Source organism: Piliocolobus tephrosceles, chromosome 7, assembly GCF_002776525.5.
Source record: "Piliocolobus tephrosceles isolate RC106 chromosome 7, ASM277652v3, whole genome shotgun sequence".
Lineage (NCBI taxonomy): Eukaryota > Metazoa > Chordata > Mammalia > Primates > Cercopithecidae > Piliocolobus > Piliocolobus tephrosceles.
The window spans coordinates 144278657-144305178 of NC_045440.1; the positions used below are offsets into that span (position 1 = coordinate 144278657).

At 40.6% G+C, this 26522-nt stretch overlaps 1 protein-coding gene across 7 annotated transcripts in view; it reads right to left on the bottom strand.

The window, feature by feature from the left end:
• The window catches only part of PTK2 (protein tyrosine kinase 2), a 362172-nt gene that overhangs the window by 150989 nt on the left and 184661 nt on the right, over positions 1 to 26522 (bottom strand). For all 7 annotated transcript variants that reach the window (XM_026454573.1, XM_026454578.2, XM_026454577.1 and 4 more), the window contains 4 exons: positions 23854 to 23994; positions 23247 to 23324; positions 5830 to 5937; positions 2822 to 2939 (listed from right to left, as the gene is read on the bottom strand). In XM_026454573.1, coding sequence (XP_026310358.1) covers positions 2822 to 2939; positions 5830 to 5937; positions 23247 to 23324; positions 23854 to 23994 — 445 coding nt within the window. The remainder of the gene's footprint in view (positions 1 to 2821; positions 2940 to 5829; positions 5938 to 23246; positions 23325 to 23853; positions 23995 to 26522) is intronic.

Consider the following 26522-nt stretch of genomic DNA (forward strand, 5'->3'; position numbering starts at 1 on the left):
TGTTACTACAGAATTTTACTAACACTGCAAAATTGATTGTAAACTTTCTTTCAGGTAAGGTGTGGGTTAGATAATGTCCTACAGTAAGGGCCAAGGTTATGCAGACTGTGGTGGAATGTAGTCCAGGACAATCTGGCCTGTGGCTCTTACTATGTTCTCCCCAGTAAAATCACCTTTTATTTTTATTTTTTTTAAATTAACTTATTTTTTTTTAGATACAGTCTTGCTATGTGGCCCAGGATGGTCTCAGATACCTGGCCTCAGGGATTCTCCTGTGTAGCTGGAATTATAGACATGAGCCACTATGACAAGGTAACATCTCTTTTAAAAGTACTTTATAAATCCAAAGTAACTACGGTAGATTAAAGAACTAACAAAATGCATCTGGGCACACCCAGTTCACATGTAGAATGTACTGATCACTTATTACTGTCATGCTACGTTATGCATATACACGTATACATGTATAAGTAGTTTATGATCTAGAGAAGACAGATGGGCATATATAATTATTATGTAAAGCATGTTTCCAGGAAAATGGTACATTAGAGTTGTAGAAACATGTTTAACATTTGAACTCTTAAAAAATCTCAATTAAAAAATGTACATGTGCTGTGTCAACATATATTTCTAACTACAACCCACTAAAGATGTTTGATATTTGCCTTTAATACTATTTTAACTAGGCAATATATCTTCACCTTACGGATCTATGACGAAATAGTTATGTAATACATAAACATGCTATGAATGAGAATAAGGAAATTATCAAGTTTAATAATTCATTTTATAAAGACAATATAAAATTGGAAACAACCAATACCCTATCTAGCTTTTCATGACAAGCATTTTCATTAATGCTCTTTTCATATGAACAAATAGCTTAAAAAGCATCACATTTCATGTTTTGATATCAAAATGTTTCTCCCCAGAGATCAAAAAAAGCTAGCTAATAGCGAAATCAATATAGGAAGATGTTTACGTTTTAAACATGGAAGGCTCATTTAATGCCTGACATACCAATGTTATTTTTAAATGTGTATTTCAAGGACCTTTTGGTAAACTGAAGATAAAAGATGAAAAATTATTTACTAAAAAGGAAATGGTCAATCTATCACATTTAACATTTTTCCTAAATTGCTATCTTTATGTAAAGAAATTATCTGAAAACATTTAAATAATATTTATAAGGCATATACTCCTGTTTAAAGTATAAAGTGTGACACTGGAAGAAGAAAATGTCAAAAATAAAAATAAAAAATAAAGCACAAAGTGAAAAATCAGGACCTATAGCTGTAAAGGCTTTAACTGAGAGTAACTTTAGAGATTTCTGAAAGCAACTTCATTCCTCTGTTTTATACAAAGAAAACTTAGGAAAAATATACGAATAGGCCTTACTGGTGCGATCACTGTGGGAAAAACACTTTTTCTCTAGAAAAAGCCATGTCCTGGAATCACACAGATTTATGTTTACTTAGTGAAGGCTCATGGCTTCAGCTGCTATTTTCAGGGCACAGCACCATCACTTACCTCTTTTGAGATATATAAATAAAGGGTCCAATGACTCCTCTCTACAAAACACACAACACACACATATACCTCCCATGCAAACACCATCCCTTTCTCAAACTGCTTTGTAAACAGAGCACTTCCCTGCTGGGCAAGGCTGGATCCTCTGCATTTCTATCTGCTTCTCTTGGGCTTTGGCCTTTTCTCTATCCTCATCACTGTTTAATACAATTCTGCTGACTTGAACACACACCACACAGCACTTCAGGATTTTTTTTTTCCTCTACAATCATCCTAGTCACTGAGGTGAGTGCTAGACGGGGTCTTGGCAATAAGGACAAAACTCACATTCAGAGTCCCCACTTCCACAGTGTGAGCTCCTTTACAGTTACTCTTTGGGATGTGTCTAACAACCCTACAAAGTAGGTATCATTCTTTTACAGATGAGATATCTCAAAGTACAGGTTAATACAGTGTCAAGATCAGACTAAATTAGTAGCAACAACAGGAACAACAATATAACTAAAATCTATGAGCATCGAGTATGCTAGGCATAGTTCCAAGCCTATAAATAAATAAGTCCTTTATCCTCCTAATACCATAGAAGACAGTTACTGTTCTTCATGTTTAAACTAATTTGTAGATGGTGTCACAGAGGACTCATGATTTGAACTTAAGTCCCATAATTTCCAAATTCAGTCTTTTCCTGCTTCACATTATGTATGCTATTATCCTGCTGGGAATATTTTCATTTCATTCTTTCAGAAATCCAAATCCTCAAAAGCATTCCTCATTATATGCCTGCAGAAACTCCGCACCGTTTTCATAGTGATGTTTCTAGGATATTTATTCATTCTAATCTTTGATTTTTTAACATCATGACTTAGAATGTATTTTGTTCTTCAAATGGTCTAAGCTTTTGAGATATATAAGAAAAAATAGAAAGCATACTTTATTTATAGTGAGTTACAAGGGATTCTTTTTTTTATACCCAGAATTTTATTTAAACCCAAAAGTTTAAAAATACTAATGTATTTAAATATAGTAATGGCAATTTAGAAAATCCTCTAACTAGGTAGCTCAAAACACATACAATGTTTTTTTTAGGCTCTATTCAAACTCAGCTCCCGGCTTGTGGAAGGTGTGAAACGGATCACCATCCCTAGAAAAGTAAGTACTCAGATTATACTGAATTATTCATTTGGTTTTCATTTTTACAGTTACCTAAAAGAGAATAACAGGCTGTTAGGGGCAAGCTCAGCTAAATATTTGGTAGAAATGTAATTGGGAATGCTCAGAAACAGCACCTCACCTTTCTGGGGTCTGATGATAAATGACTGCGAGGCTCCATTCACCAGCCGGCAATACCCATCTATCAGGTCAGCCATATTCTCCGCAATGGTTAGGGAGGGTGCCGTCACTGTCAGGGGCTGAAGGAGAACAGACCAAGCAAATAGACTTCATTGTTCTTCCCTGTAACCAAAGGGCAGCTGTGCTATGACATCAGACATCTCTATGCACTTGAAAACAGAGAAGAGTGGGAATGAAACAAGATTTGTCCTAAGATTTGAGAAAGGAAATCTGATATTTAAGGACATTATTCCTAGAATATGTGACAAACGCAAACCCAGATGAAAACAGAAAAATCTCTTAAACTGGGGCTCTAGAATAAATATAGATGAAAAAAATATTTTCCTTCAGAATGTCTGGCCCCTCTGGCATACTCCAGTTAAGGGAAGAATTTAGACAATCAGCAAGTTCAAGTATGACTTCTATCAGAAACTCACGTGGACTAATTTTTTTTTTTATCAACCACCCATCATAATTTCTAATGTAAAAGAAAATTAGTATTTGTTTAATCTCCAGAATCAACAAGAGTTCCTAGAGCCCCTCAGATGTCACCAAACTCACAGAAACACAGGGCAGAAGAGTGATGAGGCATCCACCTAAGTGAGGAGTGCTGCAAATAAAGCTACCCAGAGAACTGGCCGTAACAGAACAAAGAATCCTGGTGTGCTGATGGAAACAGAGGAGCTTCAAAAAACATGCTTTACACACCAGCACAACCGTGTGTGCCACCAGACTGTCCAGATCCTTTCACACATGAGTGTATTTTGTCCATCTTGCAGAAAGGACCACATTAGGCAGTATTTGCCAAACGGCTCTTTCTCATGCCACTTGTTTTAAATCACTGTTGCCTGTTGATTAAGAATATAGGCTTTGGATCCAGACTGTTCGGGTATGAACCCCATCTCTGTCAATTACTTGATGTGGCCAACCTCTTATGCCCCAGTTTCCTCAACTACAGAATGGGGTTAACCAAAGTATATCAAGGTATCTACTTCCTTGGTTGTGAGAACGACACAGCTTCTCTTGGCTTCTGCGTAAAGAACCACGGGTAGCATGTGCCCAGTATCAGGTACTGCTGCTATTATAATTATTATAATCATATAATAATTATTATAATCACATAATAATTATTTCTACCCAGAGAATACCATGGACAACACAGTGTGGAAATTAACTCAGTTTACAGTATATAAACAGTCAGTGCACCACATAACAACGTTCTGGTCAATGATGGTCCACATATACAATGGTGGTTCCATAAGATTTATATAATGGAGCTAAGAATTCCTATTGCCGGGTATGCCGTAGCCATCCTGAAGTTGTAATGCTCATGTTTATGGTGAAGCTGCTGTAAAAAAATCTACTGTGCTGCCAGTCTTATAAGAGTACAGCACATACAACTATGTACAGCACATAATACTGGATAATGACTATGTTACTGGTTTATATATTTACTGTTTTTTTTTTAAAAAAGTAAGAGTGTATTTTTACTTATTTAAAAAAAAAAAAGTTAATTGTAAAACAGTCTCGGGCAGGGCTTCTAGGAAGTATTCCAGAAGGCGGCACTGATCTCATAGGAGGTGACAGCTTCATGTGTTACTGCCCTTGAAGACCTCCCAGTGGGACAAGATGTGGAGGTAGAAGATGGTGATATGGATATTCCTGACCTTATGTAGGCCTAGGCCAGTGTGTATATTTGTGTCTTACTTTTTTACAAAAATTTTAAAAAGTAAAAAATACAGAAAATCATTTTAAAACTAGAAAAAGGCTTACACAATAAGTATGTAAAAAAAGAAAATATTTTTGTATGGCTGTACAATATATTTAAAACTAATTGTTATTACGAGTCAAAAAAGCTGAAAAAATCAGTTTATAAAATATAAAAGTTACAGTAAGCTAATATTTACTACTAAAGAAAAAGGTTTTAAAAATAAATTGAAGTATATGGTGTATACTTCATATACAGTATGAGTATGTACAGTGTTTATAGTCTACAGTAGTGCACAGTAATGTCGTAGATCTTCACATTCACCCTCCTTTCACTCACTGACTCACCCACAGCAGCTTCCAATCCTGCAAGCTATACTCATGGTAAGGGCTCTATACAGGTATACCATTTTTTATCTTTTATACTGTAGTTTTACTGTGCCTTTTCTATGTTTACATATATTTAGAGATACAAATACCATTGTGTTACAATTGCCTGAATTATTCAGTACAATAATATGCTATACAGGTTTGTAGCTTAGGGGCAACAGGCTATATCGTATAGCCTAGGTGCATAGCAGGCTACAACCATCTTAGGTTTGCGTAAGAACAGTCTGTGATGTTTGCATAACAAAGAAATCAGGGAATTAGGTATTTCTCTGAATGTATCTGTTGTTAAGCAAAACATGACTGTACATATAATTCCAAGAAGTTAATTTCCTTGGTACTTGATGATAACCTTTTTTTTTTTTTGAGACACAGTCTTGCTCTGTCACCCAGGGTGGAGTGCAGTTGTGTCATCTTTGCTCACTGCAACCTCTGCCTCCAGGATTCAAGAGATTCTTGTGCCTCAGCCTTGCAGGTAGCTGGGATTACACATGTGTACCACCATGCCTGGTTTATCTTTGTATTTTTAATAGAGAGAGGGTTTTACCATGTGACCCCTCACCTCTAGTGAACAGCCCTCCCTGGCCTCCCAAAGTGCTGGGATTACAGGTGTGGGCCATGGTACCTGGCCTGATTATAATCTTTAATCATCATTGTCTTTACAATAATGTTCTTGAATGATTTTTAAATCTGTCTCCTGTCCTATCCTTGGGGATATTTAATCATTATTATTTGTAATGTAACCCTTTCGATATGTAAGAAAGTTGTGATTCTGATGATCCATGAAAACGTCATCCTTTTCATAAAAAAGTCAATAGTTCTAAAACACCACTATGTTACCATTTTCCCTTAATGATGAATGTAACAGTTCCTTACCTCAGGTGCACCTGCTATTTTTAGTTGTAGCATTCCTTTTCTGTCCTTATCTTCACTGTTTGAATACTGAATGGTCTGCACTTGAGTAAAGTCAGCAAGATGTGTGGGCTATAAAAAGGAAAGGTAAAATCTTTAGACTACGGATAAAAAACTCATTTCACGGAGTCTGTAAATGTTCTGTGAAATCCTTGTTGTCCTGAAAACATCCTCCCTAAGACTGAAGGTCTGGGGAAAAAAACAGATTCTCCACGCTGCCCCAGGGGAGCAGCCATGAGACTGTCTCCTGCACTTCAAGGTCAGGTCCAGGTCTGCTCTCTGTGATGTGCTGAGGAGACCCATATGTGAGTCGGATGAGTGAGAGTACAGTTACCACCGAGAGAGAACAGAAGATAAAGGAAGGAGGGAAGCTGAAACAACCTTTGGCCTGACTCGTTTGCCAGCCTGGGAGGAATCTTACAGAATTCTTAGAGAGAACATTCTGCTCCCATTCCCAAAGAAAGAGGATCTGGGATTACTCCCCATGCACCCTGGGCTAGAGTAAGTTCTAAAACTTGCTGGAGTTCTGTAGCTAGGGGGACAATAGGTATCCAAAGGGTCCTTCCCAATACAGAATAACCTCTTAAGACACACCAGGAGAGTCTATGGTCATTTTCCTAAATAGCATAAACTTTTGCTTTTTTTTTTTCTTTTCCTTCTATTACTGCTGCACAAATTAATAAACACTCTCCTTCTTAAAAAGAAAAAAAATAGAGTTGGGAGCAATGGCTCACATCCACAATCCCAGTACTTTGAGGGGCTGAGGTGGGATGATTCCTTGAGGCCAGGAGTTCAAGCAGCCTGGGCTAAATAGTGCGACCCTTTCTCTACCAGAAAAAAAAAAAAATTAGCTAGGCATGGTGGTCTGTGCCTGTAAGACGCAGCTACTTAGGAGGCTAAGTCTGACCAGTGCACTCTAGCTTGGGCAACTCAGTGAGACCCTTCCTCAAAAAAATACGTATAGAAGATACATGTATCTTCCACTCTTCTAGCATCTCATGAGGATGATCATTTTGCATGTGAAGATTCCTATACATTTCTTCAAAACAATTTGCTTGGTTAAGGCCACTCTGACAGCTAATGCCCCTTCCCATTCTATGGAGAACAGACGATGCCACTAGAACTGAATTGGAATTGTTCAAAAAGAGATTCACACTGAGCTGCCCTTCCCAGCAAAGCATCTTCCTGCGCTGTTTGTCGGGACGTATGCTTTGCGGGGCTCCTGCCTTCCCCCAGGAGGCCACAGGCAGCCCTCCATTCTCTGGGCCTAGGCTTCTCCACAGCATGCCCCACAGTCCCTCTGCATATTCTTCCTGCTTATCCTCTGGGACATCCTGCCCTTTTGGGGTTTCTTCCACCTCATTGGTCTCTCTTTCCCAGTTCTTTTTATTGGCTTCTCTCCTACTCAATCTATTAATGTGAAAGGGCTGCACGGCTTTGTGCTGGGTGGGCCCTGTTATTCCCCCTAGTTGTGCCATGGCAAATGAATACCATACAGTCCTGGCGCATTAAGTACCATCTCCAGCCCTGACATCTCCCTGGAATTCAGACTCATGCATCCAAATCCCTATGTCATATTACCACATGGGTGTCTGCGAGAGATTACTAACAACATAGTCAAAAGGGTACTCTCTCAAAACATGTTCTTCCTCCAGGCTTCCTGACTTCAATAAAAAGCGTCACATTTGGCCGGGCACGGTGGCTCACACCTGTAATCCCAGCATTTTGGTAGGCTGAGGTGAGCGGATCATGAAGTCAGGAGATTGAGACTATCCTGGTCAACATGGTGAAACCCCATCTCTACTAAAAATACAAAAATTAGCTGGGTGTGGTGGCATGCACCTGTAATCACAGCTACTCGGCAGGCTGAGGCAGGAGAAACACCTAAACCACAGAGTTGGAGACTGCAGTGAGCCAAGATCATGCCACTACACTCCAGCCTGGACAAAGCAAAACTGTGTCTCAAAAAAAAAAAAAAAAAAAGAAAGAAAGAAAAAAAAAAAAAGGATCATATTCAACCAGATTCCTGAGCCAAAAAATAAAAACAAAAATAAAAAAATAAAGGCATTCTCACTGATTCTTCTCCCTTTCCCCATTATCCAATCTCTCCACAAGTCCCTGGCAACTTAAGCTCCAAACATCCAGAATCCATGTGTTTATTTCCCATCTTCACAGTTGTCACTATGGTCCAGGCCATCATATGATATTCTGCTTAGAGTCCTGCCATTTTTCCTAACTGGTTTCCCTTCATCCATGCTACAATATAATGTCCCTACCTGGAAGCCAGATCATATCACTCCCCTGCTTAAAAAGGTACAATACAAAGCATCATAACTTACACGATTTACACAGCATGACTTCTATCAGCAAACTGTCTACATGATTTGACCCCTGCCTGCCTCTCTGACCTAATTTACTGTTATGATCTTGTCTTGATGATATGTGCTCTAGTTTCCTTGGGGTAGAACCATTTCAGGGGTAGGCTGTTTTTAGTTGATCAAATAATAAGGAATATGAAAGATAACCAAGGCTGCTAGATGTCACGTGAAGCATGGGTAATTCCTGCACAATAAAAAATTTTCCTGTATCCTCAATGGCTTTCAAATGTCCTGGTGTGTATTTGTGTATTTATGTCAGTGCAAAATTTGACTCTAGAAACAAAGTCTGTTTAAAACCACAAAGTATGCTCTACATTGAATTTTCCAGGAATGCAACTTATGTGCAACGCAAGGGAATCTGTATTATGCTGTTTTTGAAGTTTTATTAAGAGTCGCTCACCGTTTTGGAGAACGACACCACCAAGGGTAAGACTTGCTATAGTTATTTTGGTCAGTGACACAATGCACCTGTATCAGTTGGCATCTGTAGCTACTGCATGCACATATGTAACAGAAGATGTCAGAGGCTCCTTCCAACAGACTGAGAGCTGAACATCATTATGTTGGTGGTGACACATGAAATGAGGAATACTATCTCAATTAGTCCTTGTTATTGCTATCTCATAATTTAAGAAAAAATTCGAAGGCACAGTAAGACATCTAGATTATGGAAATTACATTTTTAAAAATTGTTTTTCTGCCTCACTCTGGCATTATTCCCCAAGGTCAGCCACATAAGTTTTCCCTATCACTTTCCTATCCCACTTGTATGGAGTGACTTCTGATTGTCCTCCCTCAAATTAAAAGTCATTACTAAGTGGGTGCATCTGACTATAGTGCCTTCCAATGTATTGTGCTGAACTTTTAGATACTGATAAGAGATTTTAAAAAATTATTTGAGTAGGGGAATAACATGCTCTGTAATTTTAATTTCAGGATAGCAAAAGATAATTTAAAACATGTTATAAAGAGAACAGGGTTAACAGGGGCTGGCAGTGCCCACCTACTCTAAATCAAACACTCAGATACTCTCTCTCATACCACCCTACTATAGCCCTTTAGCACAATCACATTATTTATATTGCTTATTTTCTTTCTTATATCCTACTTTATAACTAGAAGGAAAGCCCCATGAGGATGAGAGTATCATGTCCACCTTGTCCACCACCAGATTACAAGGAAGCAAGGCCATGCCTGGCATGTAAGTGAATGAAGTATGAGAAGTTATTAGGTGCGAGACTGTGTTCCAAGTATCAGAAATACGGCAGCAAACAATGATAACGTGAATCCAGACTTGAAACAAATATTGCACAAGTAAACCATTACAACTGTGATAAGGACTATAACAAAGCAATACACGGTACTGTATAAAAATATCTAATTTACCGGGAAGGAGAGAAGGGAGGAAATAGAGCCTCCGAAAAAGTTTCACTGCAAAAAAGAGAGTAAGACTTGGGCAACACAAGCTTAAGACCAGGTATATTACATAAAGGTACAATATTGCACCACCAGAATCTAGCCTACCACTTAGCACAAGGCAGCTGCACACAATATATATGCAAAATGACTAAGGTAACACTCAAGATAGGCATGTAAATGGTCATTACAAGGGCAAAAAGAGAAGGAAAGGGCACTTGAGGATGTGCTGTTCAATTGGTGGCAGGAAGCCACACATAGCTATGGAGTACCCAGTGGTATGTGGCTCCTCCAGGCTGAGATAAGCTGGCAGGGTACAATGCATGCCAGATTTCAAAAACTTGGAATGATAAAAATAAGATAAAGTCTCGGGAATTCTTATACTGATTATATCTTGAAATGATGATATATTGGATATACTGTATCAAATAAAATATATCAAAATTAATTTCACCTGTCTTTTTACCTTTTTAAATGTGGTTACTAGAAAATTTTAAATTACCTATGAGGCTTGCATCATGCTGCTGCTGGACAGCGCTGAGAAGTCAAGTAAAGTAGATAAAGACTCAGAAGTACCCAGTGGGTTTATCTACAGGGGATCACTGTTATCCTTGGCAAGGCTTGGGGGGTGGACGATGGTGGAATAATGGCAGTAGGCAGGAAAGGTCTGGTTGAAGAGATAGTGGGAAGAATTGTAGGCAATGCAGTTAGATAATCTGTCAAGAAGTTTTGCAATAAACGACAGGAAACCAGGGAGAGACAGGGACACAGGGCTAAAAGAGGGCATTTTAGGACAAGAGAAACTATACATTTTTCTATGCTGACAGAAATGTCTGCTGCTACAGGAAAGAGTGGGCAGAACTGAAGAATTACCATGAACAGGTAAGATGGGATAGAAGCCATTACCTAGAAGGGTTGGTCTCATTCAGGAACACGAAGTTCACCCATGGGAGGCAGAAAAAAACGAGGAGGAGCAGGAGTGTGGCAGGCAGAAATGTGAGAAGTGCAGTGTATGGAATCTTCTAGGGGCTCTATCCTGATTGCTCCAATCTTGCTTTCTTCTACTTTATGTAACTAATACCTCTTATTTCATAGGCACAGAGGTCCTTATAAACTCAAATGGAAAACATACATATTTTTTCAAGGAACATTTACAAAAATCATACGCTTGGCCATAAAGAAGATCTTAGCAAATGTGAAACAGTTAACATTTAAAAATCGTATTACCTGCTCATAAGACAATATGAAATTTTTGGCTCATAATATGCTCATAGAAATAAAAATGAGATAAAACCCCAGGGCTACTTGAAACTTAATTAATATTCTTCTAAACAATGCTATAATGAAAAAGAGAAATAAAACTAAACTTTTTGTTGTTGTTTTTTTTTTTTGAGATTGAGTCTCACTCTGTCATCCGGCCTGGAGAGAAGCAGTGAGTGCAATCTCCGCTCACTGCAGCCTTCGCCTCCCGCGTTCAAGCGATTCTCCTGCCTCAGTGTCCTGAAGTAGCTGGGACTATAGGCGCCACCACGCCTGGCTAATTTTTGTATTTTTAGTAGAGACGGGGTTTCACCATGTTGGCCAGGCTGGTCTCAGACTTCTGACCTCAAGTGATACGCCTGCCTCGGCCTCCCAAAGTGCTGGGATTACAGGCATGAGCCACTGTGCCTGGCCAAAGATAAAATTTCAAATGAGTATACAGAAATACAATGAAAAGAAGAATACCACATACCTAGAAAGGTAAGACATATTCAAAGTTGTGCAAGAAGAAAATGGCCTCCAATGTAAACAAGAATACATTTTAAAGATGCACTTAAAGGGAAGAGCACAATAAAAGGACAAAAATAATGAAGATACTACAAAAAAATAATTAATGAAGAAAAATACTGAAATCAATGAAAATGAATAGTACTGCTGCAATACATCACTAAACTTGTCCTTCAAAAAACAATTAGAATAGATAGATAGACCTTTACAAGTCTGAAAAAGAGCCAAATCAAAAGAGCTTAGGCATGAAACAGGAACACAGAGACAAAGTTACTCGAAAGATTTTAAGAGAACTATGAGAGGCAACTCCATGGCAGCAAGATGAAAATGTAGAGAAATGGATAATATGCTAAATTACCAAAGCTGACACAAGTGGAAAATCTGGATAGATCTATTACTATTAGGACAGGCACAGTGGTTCACGCCTGTTATCTCAGCACTTTGGGAGAATGGGGTGGACAGATTACTTGAGCCCAGGAGTTTGAGACCAGCTTGGGCAACATAGCAAAACCCCCTCTCTACAAAAAAATACAAAAATTAGCCGGGTGTGATGGTGTGTACCTGTAGTCCCAGCTACTTGGGAGACTGAGGCAGGAGAACTGCTTGAGTCCAGGAGGCAGAGGTTGCAATAAGCCATGATCGTGTCATTGCATTCCAGCCTGGGTGACAGGGTGAGACCCTGTCTCAAAAAAGATCTATTACTATTGAAGTGATTAAAAAGATAAAACACCTACCATTTAAAAAGGCATCATGTTGTTATATAGATCAATTCTACCTAATCTTTAAAAAACATGCAATTCCAATTTGAATTAAACTATTTCAGGCCATTAAAAATCACCAGAGAGAGGGAAGGCACTGAGAGTGGATGAAGGAAAGACACAGAAGCTTGGCTGAAGGGGAGGAAGCTGGGAACCCTGCAAGAGGCTACCGTGCACCAAGACTCATTCCTGGCCCACAATGACCCTGGGGAATGGGTGAGTGGAACTGGCAAGGTGCAACCTGCTCTCACTACGGGCCTCTTAAATCCCAGCATGGGGCCCCTCAACTACTATGGACACTTGAGGTCACAGGGAGAGCTGCTTAGAGAAGTGGTAGGGATAGCAGCCAGCTGAGGTGGAGACCAGAGGGTTTGGTGCAGGAGCGTCTGTAGTGGAACACGGCCAGGGAAGCCCTGACTTGCTCCCATAAGAGACTTTAGCCCTAGGGGAACTGGTGGACCTGAACTCTGCAAGGTGAGCTTACCTATCAGAAGGGTGTTAGTCTGACCTGAGCACCCTTGGGCTTCTGGCTTCTCCTAGGGTCCCAGCCTGAACGTGCCGGCTTACGGGGTAGTCTCGGGTGCCCTGGGGACCCACATCATAGCTCCTGCAGTGGCTGACCAGCAGAGGGCTCCAGCGGGGCAGCCCCCATGCCCCACACCAGCCCACCTGCTCCCTCCCCACACTGCAAATTCCTCTAGCCCACAGCAATCCCTAACAGAGTTTTGCTGGCACCTGTGTGTACAGGTATTGCCTGCCGTGCCTCACCAGTATATGTGCGCACGCAACCCCCAAACTCACCCATGCCTGATTGCCACCTCAGTTGGAACCTTGGCAGGTACAGAGCCAAACAGCCCTGCCGCCCACTGCCAGCACTCCACGTTTATGTCAACATTACCCCAAGAGTGAAAGCAGGCACAGAGAACAGCAGATTCTCCTCTACCCTGAGCAAACACCCATGCTTACAGCACAATGAGTGTACACACAGACCTGGACCTGCCAGCAACCCAACCCTGTGCTATCACCACCACCAGAACCAATGCTGCACAGTTGCCAACAGGCACCCCCCACCCAAACCATGCTGCTACTGCCACTGTAGTGAATGCCCAAATGGAGACAGGAACCCCAGTACCCACTAGCAACCTGCCTGGCTGATGAGCGTGGACCCCACTGTGCTGCCACTGCTGCTGGCACATGGGAACAAGGACAGATCCTATGCCACCACACTGTGAAATGCTTTGGCTGACACCACCCATTGGAGTATAGTGACCAGTGGTCTGGGAGCACCCCCACCACCCTGCAAGCACAGTGGATTCCTAACCTCCAGGAGCCAGAGAACAAAGTTGGAGCCCAATACCAGTCTCCTAGAATTAGAGCACACAGTCCAGGAGTTGGGAGCTGGGCACTGGCCCCCCAAAATATTCCAAAAATGAAGCCAGTCAGCTGAGTCCACCTTACCACAATCAAACCCTCAAGGTCATCAAATAGGATAAACAAACAAAGAAACAAACAAAATCCAAAGGTCAGCAACTTCAAAGGTTGAAGAAACATCAGCCCACAAGATGGAAAGAACCACTGCAAGAACTCTAACAACTCAAAAAGCCAGAGTGCCTTCTTTTCTCTAAATGACCACACCACCTCGCGAGCAAGGGTTCTAAACTGGGCTGAGATGGCTGAAATGACAGAAATACACTTCAGAATATAGTTAGGAACGAAGATCATTGAGATGTAGGAGTACATTGAAATCCAATCCAAGGAAGCTAAGAATCACAGCAAAACAATATGGGAGCTGAGAGAAAAAATAAACAGAATAGAAAAGAACATAACCAACCTGATGGAACTGAAAAGCACAAAGATTTCATAACACAACCATAAAGTATTAACAGTATAATAGACCAAGCTGAGGACAGAATTTCAGAGCTTGAAAACTGTCTTTCTAAAATAGGACAGTCAGAAAAGAATAGAGCAAAAAGAATGAAAAGGAATGAAGAAAGCCTCTGTGAAATATGGGATTATGTAAAGAGACCAAATCTATGTCTCACTGGTGTCCTTGAAAGAGCTAGGCAGAGTGTAAGCAACTAGGAAAACATGTATCAGGACATGATCCATGAAAACTTCCAACCTAGCGAGAGAGGTCAACATTCAAATTCAGGAAAGGCAGAGTAAGATATCCCAAGAGAAGATCGTTCCCAAGACACATCATCATGAAATTCTTCAAGGTGAAAATGAAAGAAAAAATGTTAAAGGAAACTAGCAGGGCCAGGTCAGCTGCAAAGGAAGGCCCATGAGATAAACAGCAGATCTCTCAGTAGAAACTCTACAAGCCAGAAGAGATTGGGGGCCAACATTCAACATTCTGGAAGAAATTCCAACCCAAAATGTTATAATTCCAGCCAAACTAGGCTTCATAAAGAAAGGAGATATAAGATCCTTTTCAGACAAGCAAATGCTGAAGAAATTTGTTACCATGAGACCTGCCTTATAAGAGCTCCTGAAAGGAGCACTAAATACGGAAAGGAAAGACCGTTACCAACTATTACAAAAACACACTTAAGTACACAGACCAGTGACACTATAAAGCAACCACACAAACAAGTCTGCCCAATAACCAGCTAATACCATGATGGCAGGATCAAATCCACACATATCAATACTAACCTTGAATGTTAATGGACTAAATGCCCCCATTAAAAGGCACAGAACTGGATAAAGAACCAAGATTCATTGGTATGCTGTCTTCAAAATACCTATCTCACATGCAATGACACACACAGGCTCAAAATAAAGGAATGAAGAAAAATCTATCATTCAAATGGAAAGTAGAAAAAACCAGGGGTTACAATCTTAATTTGAGACAGAGCAGACTTTAAACCAACACAGATAAAAAAGACAAAGAAGGTCAGTACATAATGGTAAAGGGTTCAATTCAACAAGAAGACCTAACTATCCTAAATATATGAAAAAACCAAACAGTAGCACTCATAATAATAAACCAAATTCTTAGAGACTTTCAAAGAGACTGAGACTCCTAGGCAATAATAGTGGGAGACTTCAACACCTCACTGACAAAAATCACATAGATCACTGAGACAGGAAATTAACAAACATATTCATGATTTGAATTCAACATTGGATCAAATGGACCTGATAGACATCTACAGAACTCTCCACCCCAAAGCAATAAAATACGTATTCATCTCATCACCATATGGCACATACTCTAACATCAATTATAGAATTGAACACAAAACACTCTTCAGCAAATGCAAAAGAAGTGAATTCATAACAACCATTCTCTCAGAGCACAGCACAGCCAAATTAGAAATGAAGACTAAGAAATTTGCTCTAAACCACACAATTACATGGAAATTGAATAACCTGCTCCCGAATGACTTTTGAGTAAATAATGACATTAAGGCAGAAATCAAGAAGTTCTTTAAAGTGAATGAGAACCAAGACACAATGTAGCAGAATCTCTGGGACACAGGTAAGGCAGGGTGAAGACGTAAATTTGGAGTACTCAGCAAATGCAAAAGAAGTGAAATCATAACAACCATTCTCTCAGAGCACAGCACAGCCAAATTAGAAATCAAGACTAAGAAATTTGCTCAAAACCACACAATTATATGGAGATTCAACAACCTGCTCCCAAATGACTTTTGGGTAAATAATATAATTAAGGCAGAAATCAAGAAGTGACTTGAAATGAATGAGAACCAAGAGACAGTGTACCAGAATCTCTGGGACACAGGTAAGGCAGTGTTAACAGGTAAATCTGTAGCACTAAATGCTCACATCAAAAAGTTAGATCTCAGTTTAACAACATCACAAAAAAAGAACTAGAGAACCAAGAGCAAACCAAACCCAAAATTAGAAGAAGACAAGAACTAACCAAAATCAGGATGAACTGAAGGAGAGTGAGATGGGAAAAACCATTCCTGCCTGTTGCTAAAACAAAATAAGTCCAAGAGTTTGTTTTTTTTTTTTAATTAATAAAATAGACTGCTACCTAGATTAATAGAGGAGAAGACATAAGTAAACACAACTAGAAATGATAAAGCGGATATTACCATCAACCCACAGAAATACAAATAACTATCACAGAATATCAGGAAGACCTCTAGGCACATAAACTAGAAAATCTAGAAGCTATGGATAAATTCCTGGACATATAAACCCTCCCAAGACTGAGCCAGGAAGAAACTGAATCCCTGAACAGATCAATAAAGAGCTCTGAAATTGAATCAATAATAAATAGCCTACCAACCCAGTAAAGCTCAGCACCACATGGATTCACAGCTGAATTCTAAAGATGAGCTAGTACCATTCTTACCAAAACTATTCCAATAAACTGAAAAGGAGGGACTCCTCTCTAACTCATTCTATGAGGCCAGATTTATTCTGACACCAAAACCTGGCAGAGACACAACAAAAATAGAAAACATCAGGCCAACGTCACTGATGAACATAGATGCAAAAATTCTCAACAAAATACTAGCAAACCAAACCCAGCAGTGACGCATCAAAAAGTTAATCTATCATGATCAAGTAGGCTTTATTTCTGGGATGCTAGGTTGGGTCAACATACACAAATCAATAAACGGGATTCATCACATAAACAGAACTAAAAACAAAAACCACAGGATCATCTTGACTGATGCAGAAAAGGCTTTCAATAAAATTAAACATCCCTTCATGTTAAAATACCTCAATGAACTAGGCATTGAAGGAACGTACCTCACAATAATACATAAAATAATAAGACAGTGTGGCAATTCCTCAACACCTAAAAACAAGTATCATTCAACCCAGCAATCTCATTACTGGGTATATACCCAAAGGAATACACATTGTTCTTTTATAAAGACACATATACACGTACATTCAATGCAGCGCTATTTACAAAAGCCAAGACATGGAATCAACCTAAATGCCCATCAATGGTAGACTGGATAAAGAAAATGTGGTACATGCACATCATGGAATATTATGCAGCCAAAAAAAAAGAAAACAAGAATGAGATCATGTCCTTTGCAGGAACATGGATGGACCTGGAGGCCATTATCTTTAGCAAAATAACACAGGAATAGAAAACTAAATACTGCATCTTTTAGCTCCCACTTATAAGGGAAGCTAAAAGATGAGAACACAAGGACACACAGAGGGCAACAACAGACACTGGGGCCTACCAGAGGGTGGAGGCTAACAGCAGGGAGGGGATTGAGAAAAATAACTCATCGGTACTAGGATTAATACCTGGGTTTGGACAAAATAATCTGCACGATAAACTGTGTGACACGAGGTTACTGTTTGGACGGAGGCAGGATGGTGCACTTCCGGGTTCTTCTTCACCAACTCTTCCCATGTGTGCGAGAATGCAGCTGACGCCCGGGAAGGTGCAGATTAATCAGGCATGCACCAGGTGATGTCAATCCAAGGAGACCAAGATTTACCTGGTGGCACCTGCGGAGCACCCCCCCTCCCCCGACATGCCCGTGCCCCACCTATTGCCCTTCCACTCCTAGAAAAGTCGCTCCCAGCAGATGCGCCGGGGGCGGGCTTTCTCAGCCCCCACTCTTGTCCGGACTGTATTAGAAACTCCGCCTTCCCCCAGCTCCGGTCCCTGAAGCTAGATGACCAAAGAATAAATTTGCAGTTTTGCTTTTAGCCTTGCCTACTTGCTGGTTCTTTTGTGCCCACTCTGGTGGTCTTAGAAAAACAAATCAGTTGGTGCCGAAGACCCGGGAGGAGACCCCTCCTCAGGCCTCTAGGGATTGAGGAACCTCCTCCTGCTTCCACACTGCAGAGGGACCAGGACCTGAGACCCGCTTCCCTCACTCTCACGGCCTCTCTGGGGTAAGTGCCCTTGTCTCCTCTTTACCTCCCTCGGCCAAAATTCTGCGCAGGTCCGAGGTCCATTTTGAGCCACCAAGTGGCTCGGGAGACTCCTTCAGGACGGAGACGTCTGCCTGAAGGTACTCTCCACTTTGGCTTCAAGAGCCTCCCGTCTGTCTCTGCTGGTTCCAAAGGACGCTTTGAAGCCAGGCAGAGATCCACTTCCATTTCCATTGTGTCCACCGTGTCGGTAAAGAGGAAACAAATGGGAAACCCCCAGTCCAAATTTCTAAAGAGCACCCCCTTAGGGTGCCTCCTAGCCAATTTAAAAACCTTACAGCTCGAACAAGACCTTAGGAGGGAGGAAGCGGTTAATTTTCCTTTCCACTGTGGCGTGATCGACCTCAGCAATTTCTGCCAGCGGCTAGGCAAGTGGTCCGAAATTAATTACGTACAAGGCTTTTGGGCCTTAAGCTCTCGTCCCTATACTCCTCCTTCTCTCCACCCCCTCCCTTCCTGTCGAGACTCCTCCTTCCTCCTCCTTATCTACTAGTAATCCACCCGGTCCCATGCTTCCTTCGGGGCCCCCAACTGGCTGTTTTGAGTCCCCTATCTCTGCCCACACCCTCCTACAGTGTTAGCACCTTTGTGAGAGGTGGCTGGGGCGGAGGGGGTAGTCAGAGTACATGTCCCTTTTTCATTGGCCGATCTTTCCAAAATTGAGAAGCATTTAGGTGATTTCTCAGCTAATCCTACCATATACATAAAGGAATTTAGACACCTTTGTCAGGCCTATGACTTAACTTGGCATGACCTCCAGGTTATCCTAGCCTCTACCCTAAACTGACTGAGGTTCTAACCCAGTATACCCGGTTAGATCCGGCCTCCCCCACAGGGGCCACCATTTTGGCATCTTATTTCATTTCTCAATCAGCTCCTGACATTCGTAAAAAAAAAAAAAACTTCAAAAGGTAGAGGATGGTCCTCAGACACCAATACAAGACCTAGTTAAATTAGCCTTTAAGGTCTATAACTCCAGAGAGGAGACGGCAAGCTCACCTTGAACAGAAGGTTCAGCTCCTAGCAGCGTCTTTACAGCCCCGTCGTAACCCCAGACGAGAGAGCACACACCCCACAGACTCCAAGGCTACAAAAGGAGCCTGCCTGCTATAAGTGCGGCAAGGCAGGACACTATGCCAACAGGTGTCCGCAAGGTCCCCGAGTCCCAACGCAGCCTTGCTATAAGTGCAAGGCATCAGGACATTAGGCCAGTGAATGTCCTAACCCTCGTCCACCAGCAACCCCCTGCCCTGCTTGCCAGCAGGGAGGAAACTGGAAGTCTGATTGCCCCACCCTGAGAACAGGTGCCGCGCCTCTACGTGACCCCCTTTCCCAGGATCCTGGGAGCTCCTTCCAGCTCCTACATCTGGAGGACAACAACTGAAGGTGCCAAGACTCGGGGACCCCCATCACCCTCGCCGAGCCGTGGGTAACTCTCCTGGTAGCGGGTAAGACAATTAATTTTTTAATCAACAGCGAGGCTACCTATTGTGTTTTGCCGTCCTTCTCTGGACCTAGCCTTCCATCCAATATCTCTGTAGTAGGAGTAAGTGGAAAGCCATCCACTCCACGAAAAACTCCAATCCTTAATTGCTGCCTGGCCAACAAGTACTTTGCGCACTCATTCCTCATTCCCAACTAAAAAGGGCCCCTACCGAAAGCAATCAGTGGAAATCAGTTTTTCCTTCCCCCACTCGCCTCAAACTTACTAAATTTTCTTAACTATCTCATACTCCCCAACCTTGCCAGGACCTTCCTTCTGGGTTTTGCCCATATTCCAACAAATGCTTCCATTCCTCATTCCTATACTAATACTGTGCCTTATTTTATTCTTCATCCATATGTCCAAATACCAACCATGGGCCCCGACCTTAACGACGCCCCTTAACAGCAGGAAGTAGCCAGACCACGGCGCCCCTTTATCATTATTATCAATAAAAGGTTGGACTGTTTGGACGAACGGAGGCAGGATGGTGCACTTCCGGGTTCTTCTTCACCACCAACTCTTCCCGTGTGTGCGAGAATGCAGCTGACGCCCGGGAAGGTGCAGATTAATCAGGCATGCACCAGGTGATGTCAATCCAAGGAGACCAAGATTTACCTGGTGGCACCTGCGGAGCGCCCCCCTCCCCCGACATGCCCATGCCCCGCCTATTGCCCTTCCACTCCTAGAAAAGTGGCTCCCAGCAGATGCGCTGGGGGCGGGCTTTCTCAGCCCCCACTCTTATCGGGACTGTATTAGAAACTCCACCCCCACCCCCAGCTCCGGTCCCTGAAGCTAGATGACCAAAGAATAAATTTGCAGTTTTGCTTTTAGCCTTGCCTACTCGCTGGTTCTTTTGTGCCCACTCTGGTGGTCTTAGAAAAACAAATCAGTTACCTATATAACAAACCTGCACATGAACCCCTGAACTTAAAAAGTTTAAAAAAAAAATCACCAAAAGATTCCAATTCACCTAATGAAATTAATATAACTGTAACACCATGTCTTATAAAGCTAACATAAAAAAGAAAAGTCTAGATTAATCTCACAAATAGGTGTAAAAATTCTACAAATATAACTCAATATTTTGCAAGAATATTGTGTATTATTAATTGGCTCAATATTACTATAACTATTAACATCATCTACTATAATAATAAATTAAAAGAGAAAAAAGGATCATATCAATAGACGCTAAAAGGGTCTTCAATTAAATTCAGGAGCTACTCATGAAGAAAACTCTAAGCAAAAGATCAAAATATTAAAGACATGTTATTAAAACTCAACAAAAACAATCCCAAATAATGACACACTTTTAATTGATAAATTAAAATCTAAAACAAAATAGGAATATTGTCTACTGCCCTGTTATTAAACATGATCTTTGAGCTCCTTGTGACTAAAGAAAAAATTGTGTAAGGTGAAAGGTAAAATTATTCTTTTGTTGATTATTATATACTTATAAAATCCAAAACTCTAATAAAAAACTTATTTAATTAATAATAAGGTTGCAGACTACATGATATACAATAACCAAGAATATCCTTTTATGCTCACAATATAAATTTTAAATTGTAAGTGGCAAAAAAAAAAAAAACACCCAAAAAGTCATTCAAAATAAGGCCCAAAACTGTAAAATAGTTATTAACTTGTTTAATATGGAAGACCTACATGAAAAAGATTGAGATCTTATTGAAGGGTATAAAAGAAGTCCTGAAACATATCAAACAAACCCCACTTTCACAAAATTTCACAAAAATGTATTCTGTTTTCCTCTGCGAATATCCAGCGGACACAGCAGCATTTAATGAGATTTAATCAGTGATGGTAGAAGTCAGGACAGTGGTCATCCTTAGGGTGTGGGACAAGGTAGGCTGGTCTGTTTAAAGTCAACAGCCAACACAAGATTTGGGGGAAAAAAATCATAAAAAAAGATAACAGGAAAACACACTGACTTCCCTGATGTGTGAAGAGATTTACTAATTTAAAAGGACAATTGTGTTGGTAAAAAAGGCAAAGTATATGATATGATATACTTATACTTAATTCAGTTAATTCACAGAGGTGAGAAGAGAAATGGCCAAGACATGAAAACATGTTTAAAGTTACTAGGTCCTTGCTTTACATCTAAGCGAGCAAAAAAGTTACAAGAATAACTTTACACCTATTAAATGGAAAAATTAAAAGAGCTATTAGAACTGCTATCCAATGAATGAGAAAATAGTACTCTCATACACTGCCAGTGACAATAGGAAGTCTTCTAGCTTTTCTGAAAAAGCAATCCAACGCTTCTTTTAAAATTACAACTATTTGAATGAACCCTGCACTTCCATCCTTGGACATCTCTTCCATAAGGAGAAAAAGCAGCAGCACATAGATACATATAAACAAGTATTTATTATGTCATTGTCTTAGGGCAGAAATCTAAAAGCAAAGTAATTGCCCTTCACAGAATCCTATCTGGCCCCCAGAGAGGAAGGGGCAAAGAAAGGGGGGGGTTGAAAAATTTCTACCAGGTTCACAGAGTGAAATAACCAAGTAGGACAACGTGCCTGATGATGACCCCCTTTCTGAATAACAAAACAGGAATATGGGGAAAAACATAGAAGATTACTAAGTCACTTACATGTTAAGCATGGGCAGGGGGTGGGGGGTTACAGAGAAGGCTGAAGAGAAAAGAAGAGAGAAATGGTAGAGGCAGGAGGTGAGCAGAGTGGGAATGGAAACCAGAGCACACTTGGAAAAAAGCAGGTGAGACATGGTTTGGCACATTTATATATGTATAGAAAATTATATGTACAGGTCAAGGTATGAATAAATTAAGTAAAAAGTTCAAATCATTAAACTGTGTAAGTGGAAAAGAACTGTTACTAGTGCAAGGCCTGAGAACCCCCTAGAATCACGTTCCTTGAACACTCACCTAAATGGGAGCATGCCCTTCTCAGTACGCCCACCCTTACACTGTTCTACTTTTCATCTCAGTACTTACTGTTGTATGACACAGATGTATTCCATATTTATTTTGTGTACTCAACTATAAGCTATATAAGACAAAGGACTTCTCTCTGTTTTGTTCCTTATTGTATCTCAAACCTCTAGACTGCCTGGCACCAAGCAGGTTCTCAGTAAGACTTGTGGGAAGAATGAGAAGGATCACACAGGGGATGGTCAGCCCTTCTGCTAGGAAAGTAACAAAAGAAGTGAGGGCTAGGGTAGAAGTGTGAGTTTCCATCTGATGGACATTTTTTCCTCAAGGTAAATAAGGCTAATAAGGCTTTCAAGAGAATTGTGAATGTATAATAATTTTTTCCTGAAAATAACCTGAAGAGGCTGTTTCAGAGGATAAGATGTCAGTACAAATATACCCAAATCATATACAGAACTTAATTTTAAAAATTAGCATTTAAAACTTCTCCAGATAAACAGTAACAACCCCATTCAGGTCTCACTAACTAACACATGTAAGATTTGTATGATTCCTTTCCTTCCAAAACTAAGTAATTCCGAGGTATTTCAACAGCGCCTGGACTTTATCTTACTTGTGCTCCACTCTGTTGAATAATAAATGCAGTGCAATAGGAAAATTTAATTGTAAAATGATCTTTTCCAAAAGAATGCCCCATTTCCTTAATTTGATTCTTCTTTGTCTAAAGCCAAGTTCCCGAAAGGTCAGAGCAGACTTACATTGCAGCCCTTGTCCGTCAAGTAACTGATCCCTTCTTCTGGGCCGATTGCCAATTCCACTGAAATAATCCAGCTTGACTTTTGAAGGTGAAACAAGTGAGAACAGAGGTGGCAGAAGGAAAAAAAAGGAATACTTTAGATAAGGAGCCGTGGATATGTTAAAGGACCAAAGCAGGGGCTGGTTTGGTTTGCTATTAATCTATCTAACCAAATAAGATAAAATATTTAAAATATCTATAATTGACCCAGGATCTGTTAAGCCTACACAAAGATGCACTGTGCTTATTTCAACATGCCTGATGCCAAGGGTTTCTCTGGGATGATTATCTAAATAGGTAAACTAGCCCTTAGATAACAATTAACAAATCACAGGCATAAAATAAAAAAAAATCTAATTATGAAAATAGGCATGCTGTTTTTAAACAGGTGATTTTATTCTCTTATTATTTTCTTTTTCTATTTTTCACACGGTAAAATGACAAAATATCATTTCATTGAAAAAATGGGACAAGTTAGCATTTTTTTCATCAGAAATTTAGATATATAGTAAGAGATAAGAAAAAGTAAAATCAAACTAGTCCACTATTTCCCACATTTCCATACTTACACCAAGAGCACACTTGAAGCATTCCTTATCAAATCTGTAGACTGGAGACAGGATCTCAAAGAATTTCAGAATACTTTCTTCTCTATTAAGGTTGGCGAATTGTCTAAATGTTTGTTGGATCAATTTTCTTAGTGTTTTGGCCTGCATGACAAAATTACCAAAAATCTTGAAAAACTCAGCAACGAGTAAAGACCAAAACAATAATAGTAAGATTCCTCTCCTACCAACTACATAGTAACACCTACATTCATATTACTGCCAAAAAGTATACTTGTCAAATAACCATAAATGTATTTATCAGAGCTTTATTTCTTTTGTGTCAAAATGTATATAACACAAAATTTACCATTTTAACCATTTTTACCTGTAAAGTTCATGTACAGTGTTTTATTTCTTAAATAGAAGTTTGTACTATATGTGCACATGACTCAGAAAAGACCAGGCAAACGGTATAAAGGTACTCGCACATTCTACTGTTAGGAAGGAAAAAACAGTATATCTTTCTGAAGGACAGCACAAATCAAAAACTTTTAAAAAACCACAATGCTTGATCCAGAAAATAAAATTCCAGGACATTATTCTTTGAGATACATGCAAAGATTCAGGAACAAAAAGATTCACTGCAGAACTGTTTACAGTAATATAGAGCCTGGTTACGTAAATTATGGTGTATCTATCTTCTCAACCAATATTCTATGCAGCCTCAAGAACTGTTTTGGAGAACTAATTTACTGGCATTAAAACTCATATTACATTCTTACATGAAAAAAGATGACAAAACAGAAAGCGTAGAGTACAGATGCCTTTAAAAGGCAACAGCACAGGTGTGGGTCCTGGTGAGCACACAGCAATGTATCCACGAATGACTTAAAGCAATGATGTTTTCGCTTTTATCATGAAGTAAGATGATAGGTGGTCTTCCGGTCCTTTTTTGCTTATTTGAGTTTTCTATTTATACACATGGAAATCTGCATAGTGGAGGGAAATGCTTTCCAAGCAGCAAACCCCCAGTCCTTGGTGTGTGAAGCAGCCTGAGGAGGCCATGGATAAAGGGAACATGATGAGGTGTAAGGAAGAGGGGCAAGAGAATGCAGGTCATGGTAACAACTTGACTTTGACCCTGGTGAGTTGCCAAGTCCTCAGGAGACTTTGAGCAGAGGAGTGACATTATCTGACTTAGGGTTTTTTTTTTTTTTTGATATAGGGTCTCACTCTCTCTTCCCCAGACTGGAGTGCAGTGGCGTGATCTCAGCTCACTGCAACCTCTGCCTCCCAGGCTCAAGCGATTATCCTACCCCAGCCTCCCTGAGTAGCTGGGATTACAGGTGTACACCACCACACCCGGCTAATTTTTTATTTTTAGTAGAGACAGGGTTTCATCAGGTCGGTCAGGCTGGTCTTGAACTCCTGACCTCAACTGATCCACCTGCCTTGGCCTCCCAAAGTGCTGGGATTATAGGCATGAGCCACTGCACCCGGCCTGAATGAGGTTTTAACAGGGATACTCTGGCCACTGTGTTGTGAACAGTATGAAAGGAGCAGGAGAAACCAAGTTGGGGCAGCCTAAATAATACAGGCAGGAGGAGACAGTCGGCACAAGTACAGAACCAGAAAGAGGGTGAAAAGTAGTCAGATCCTAGCTTTTTTTTTTTTTTTTTTTTTTTTTTTTTTTAAGAGTAATTAGACTCCAATGGATTTATTTTAAACACAGAACCAACAGGATATGCTGATAGTTAATAGCTGCCATTAAACTGAAATGACAAAAATTGTGAGAGGAACAGGTTGGTGGGTAAAGGTCAGAAAGAATGCCAGAAGAATACAAGAAATCTAAGTGGAGCTGTTAAGCAGGCCAGTAAGGGCCCAGTGGAGTTTAAGGGGAGGTCCTGGCTGGCCCAGTAGACAGGGAAGATGGATTAGGTAACCTGCTGATCTCAGTGGGTCAGGGAGATGGGGAGCAGTCAGGGGTCCAGGTTGAAGTGTGGCTGCTAAGTCAGGTACATGGTGAACTAGGAGGGCATGGCATACTTTGGTGGGTCATGGAGGTGACAGCCTGTCTGCAGTGGCTTGAAGGTCCTAGTGGGATCCAAGGATCACTGGATCTGGGATACTACAGAAAGTGAGCTGGAAAGACAGGAGCTGTGGTCAGAGAAGGATACACACAATTAGGGAGGGGGTTCGATTACTGGAAATGAGTAAGACCAGAGTGAGAGGCTGAGGTAAGGCAGAGGACAAGATTCCTGAAGACAGGAATTCAATGAGCCAAGCGAGTGGGACATGGGAGGATTACCTAAGGCATATGACTTTTATTTTAAAAAGTTCGCTCTGCTCTTGCACACAGAGGGTCGGGGGAGCGTGTAGGAGTGAAAGCAGAAAGACCAGTCAGGTCACTGTAACAGACCAAGAAGAAACACTAGTGGCATGGACCCCAACGTAGTGGTGAACAAGAGAAACGGGCACTTTTGGGACATTTGGATATTATATGCAAGACAACCGGAAAGTGAAGAATCCAGGAAAACTAGAGTTTTAGATGGAACAAATAGGCAAACATAAGAGGCAGGCGTGGTAAAAAAAAATAAAGTCATGTTAATTCTGTACATGTGTTTGATGGTAAAGTCTTCCAACATGAACCATCAAGGAGACATTTGGATATAAGTTTGGAGCTCAGGAGA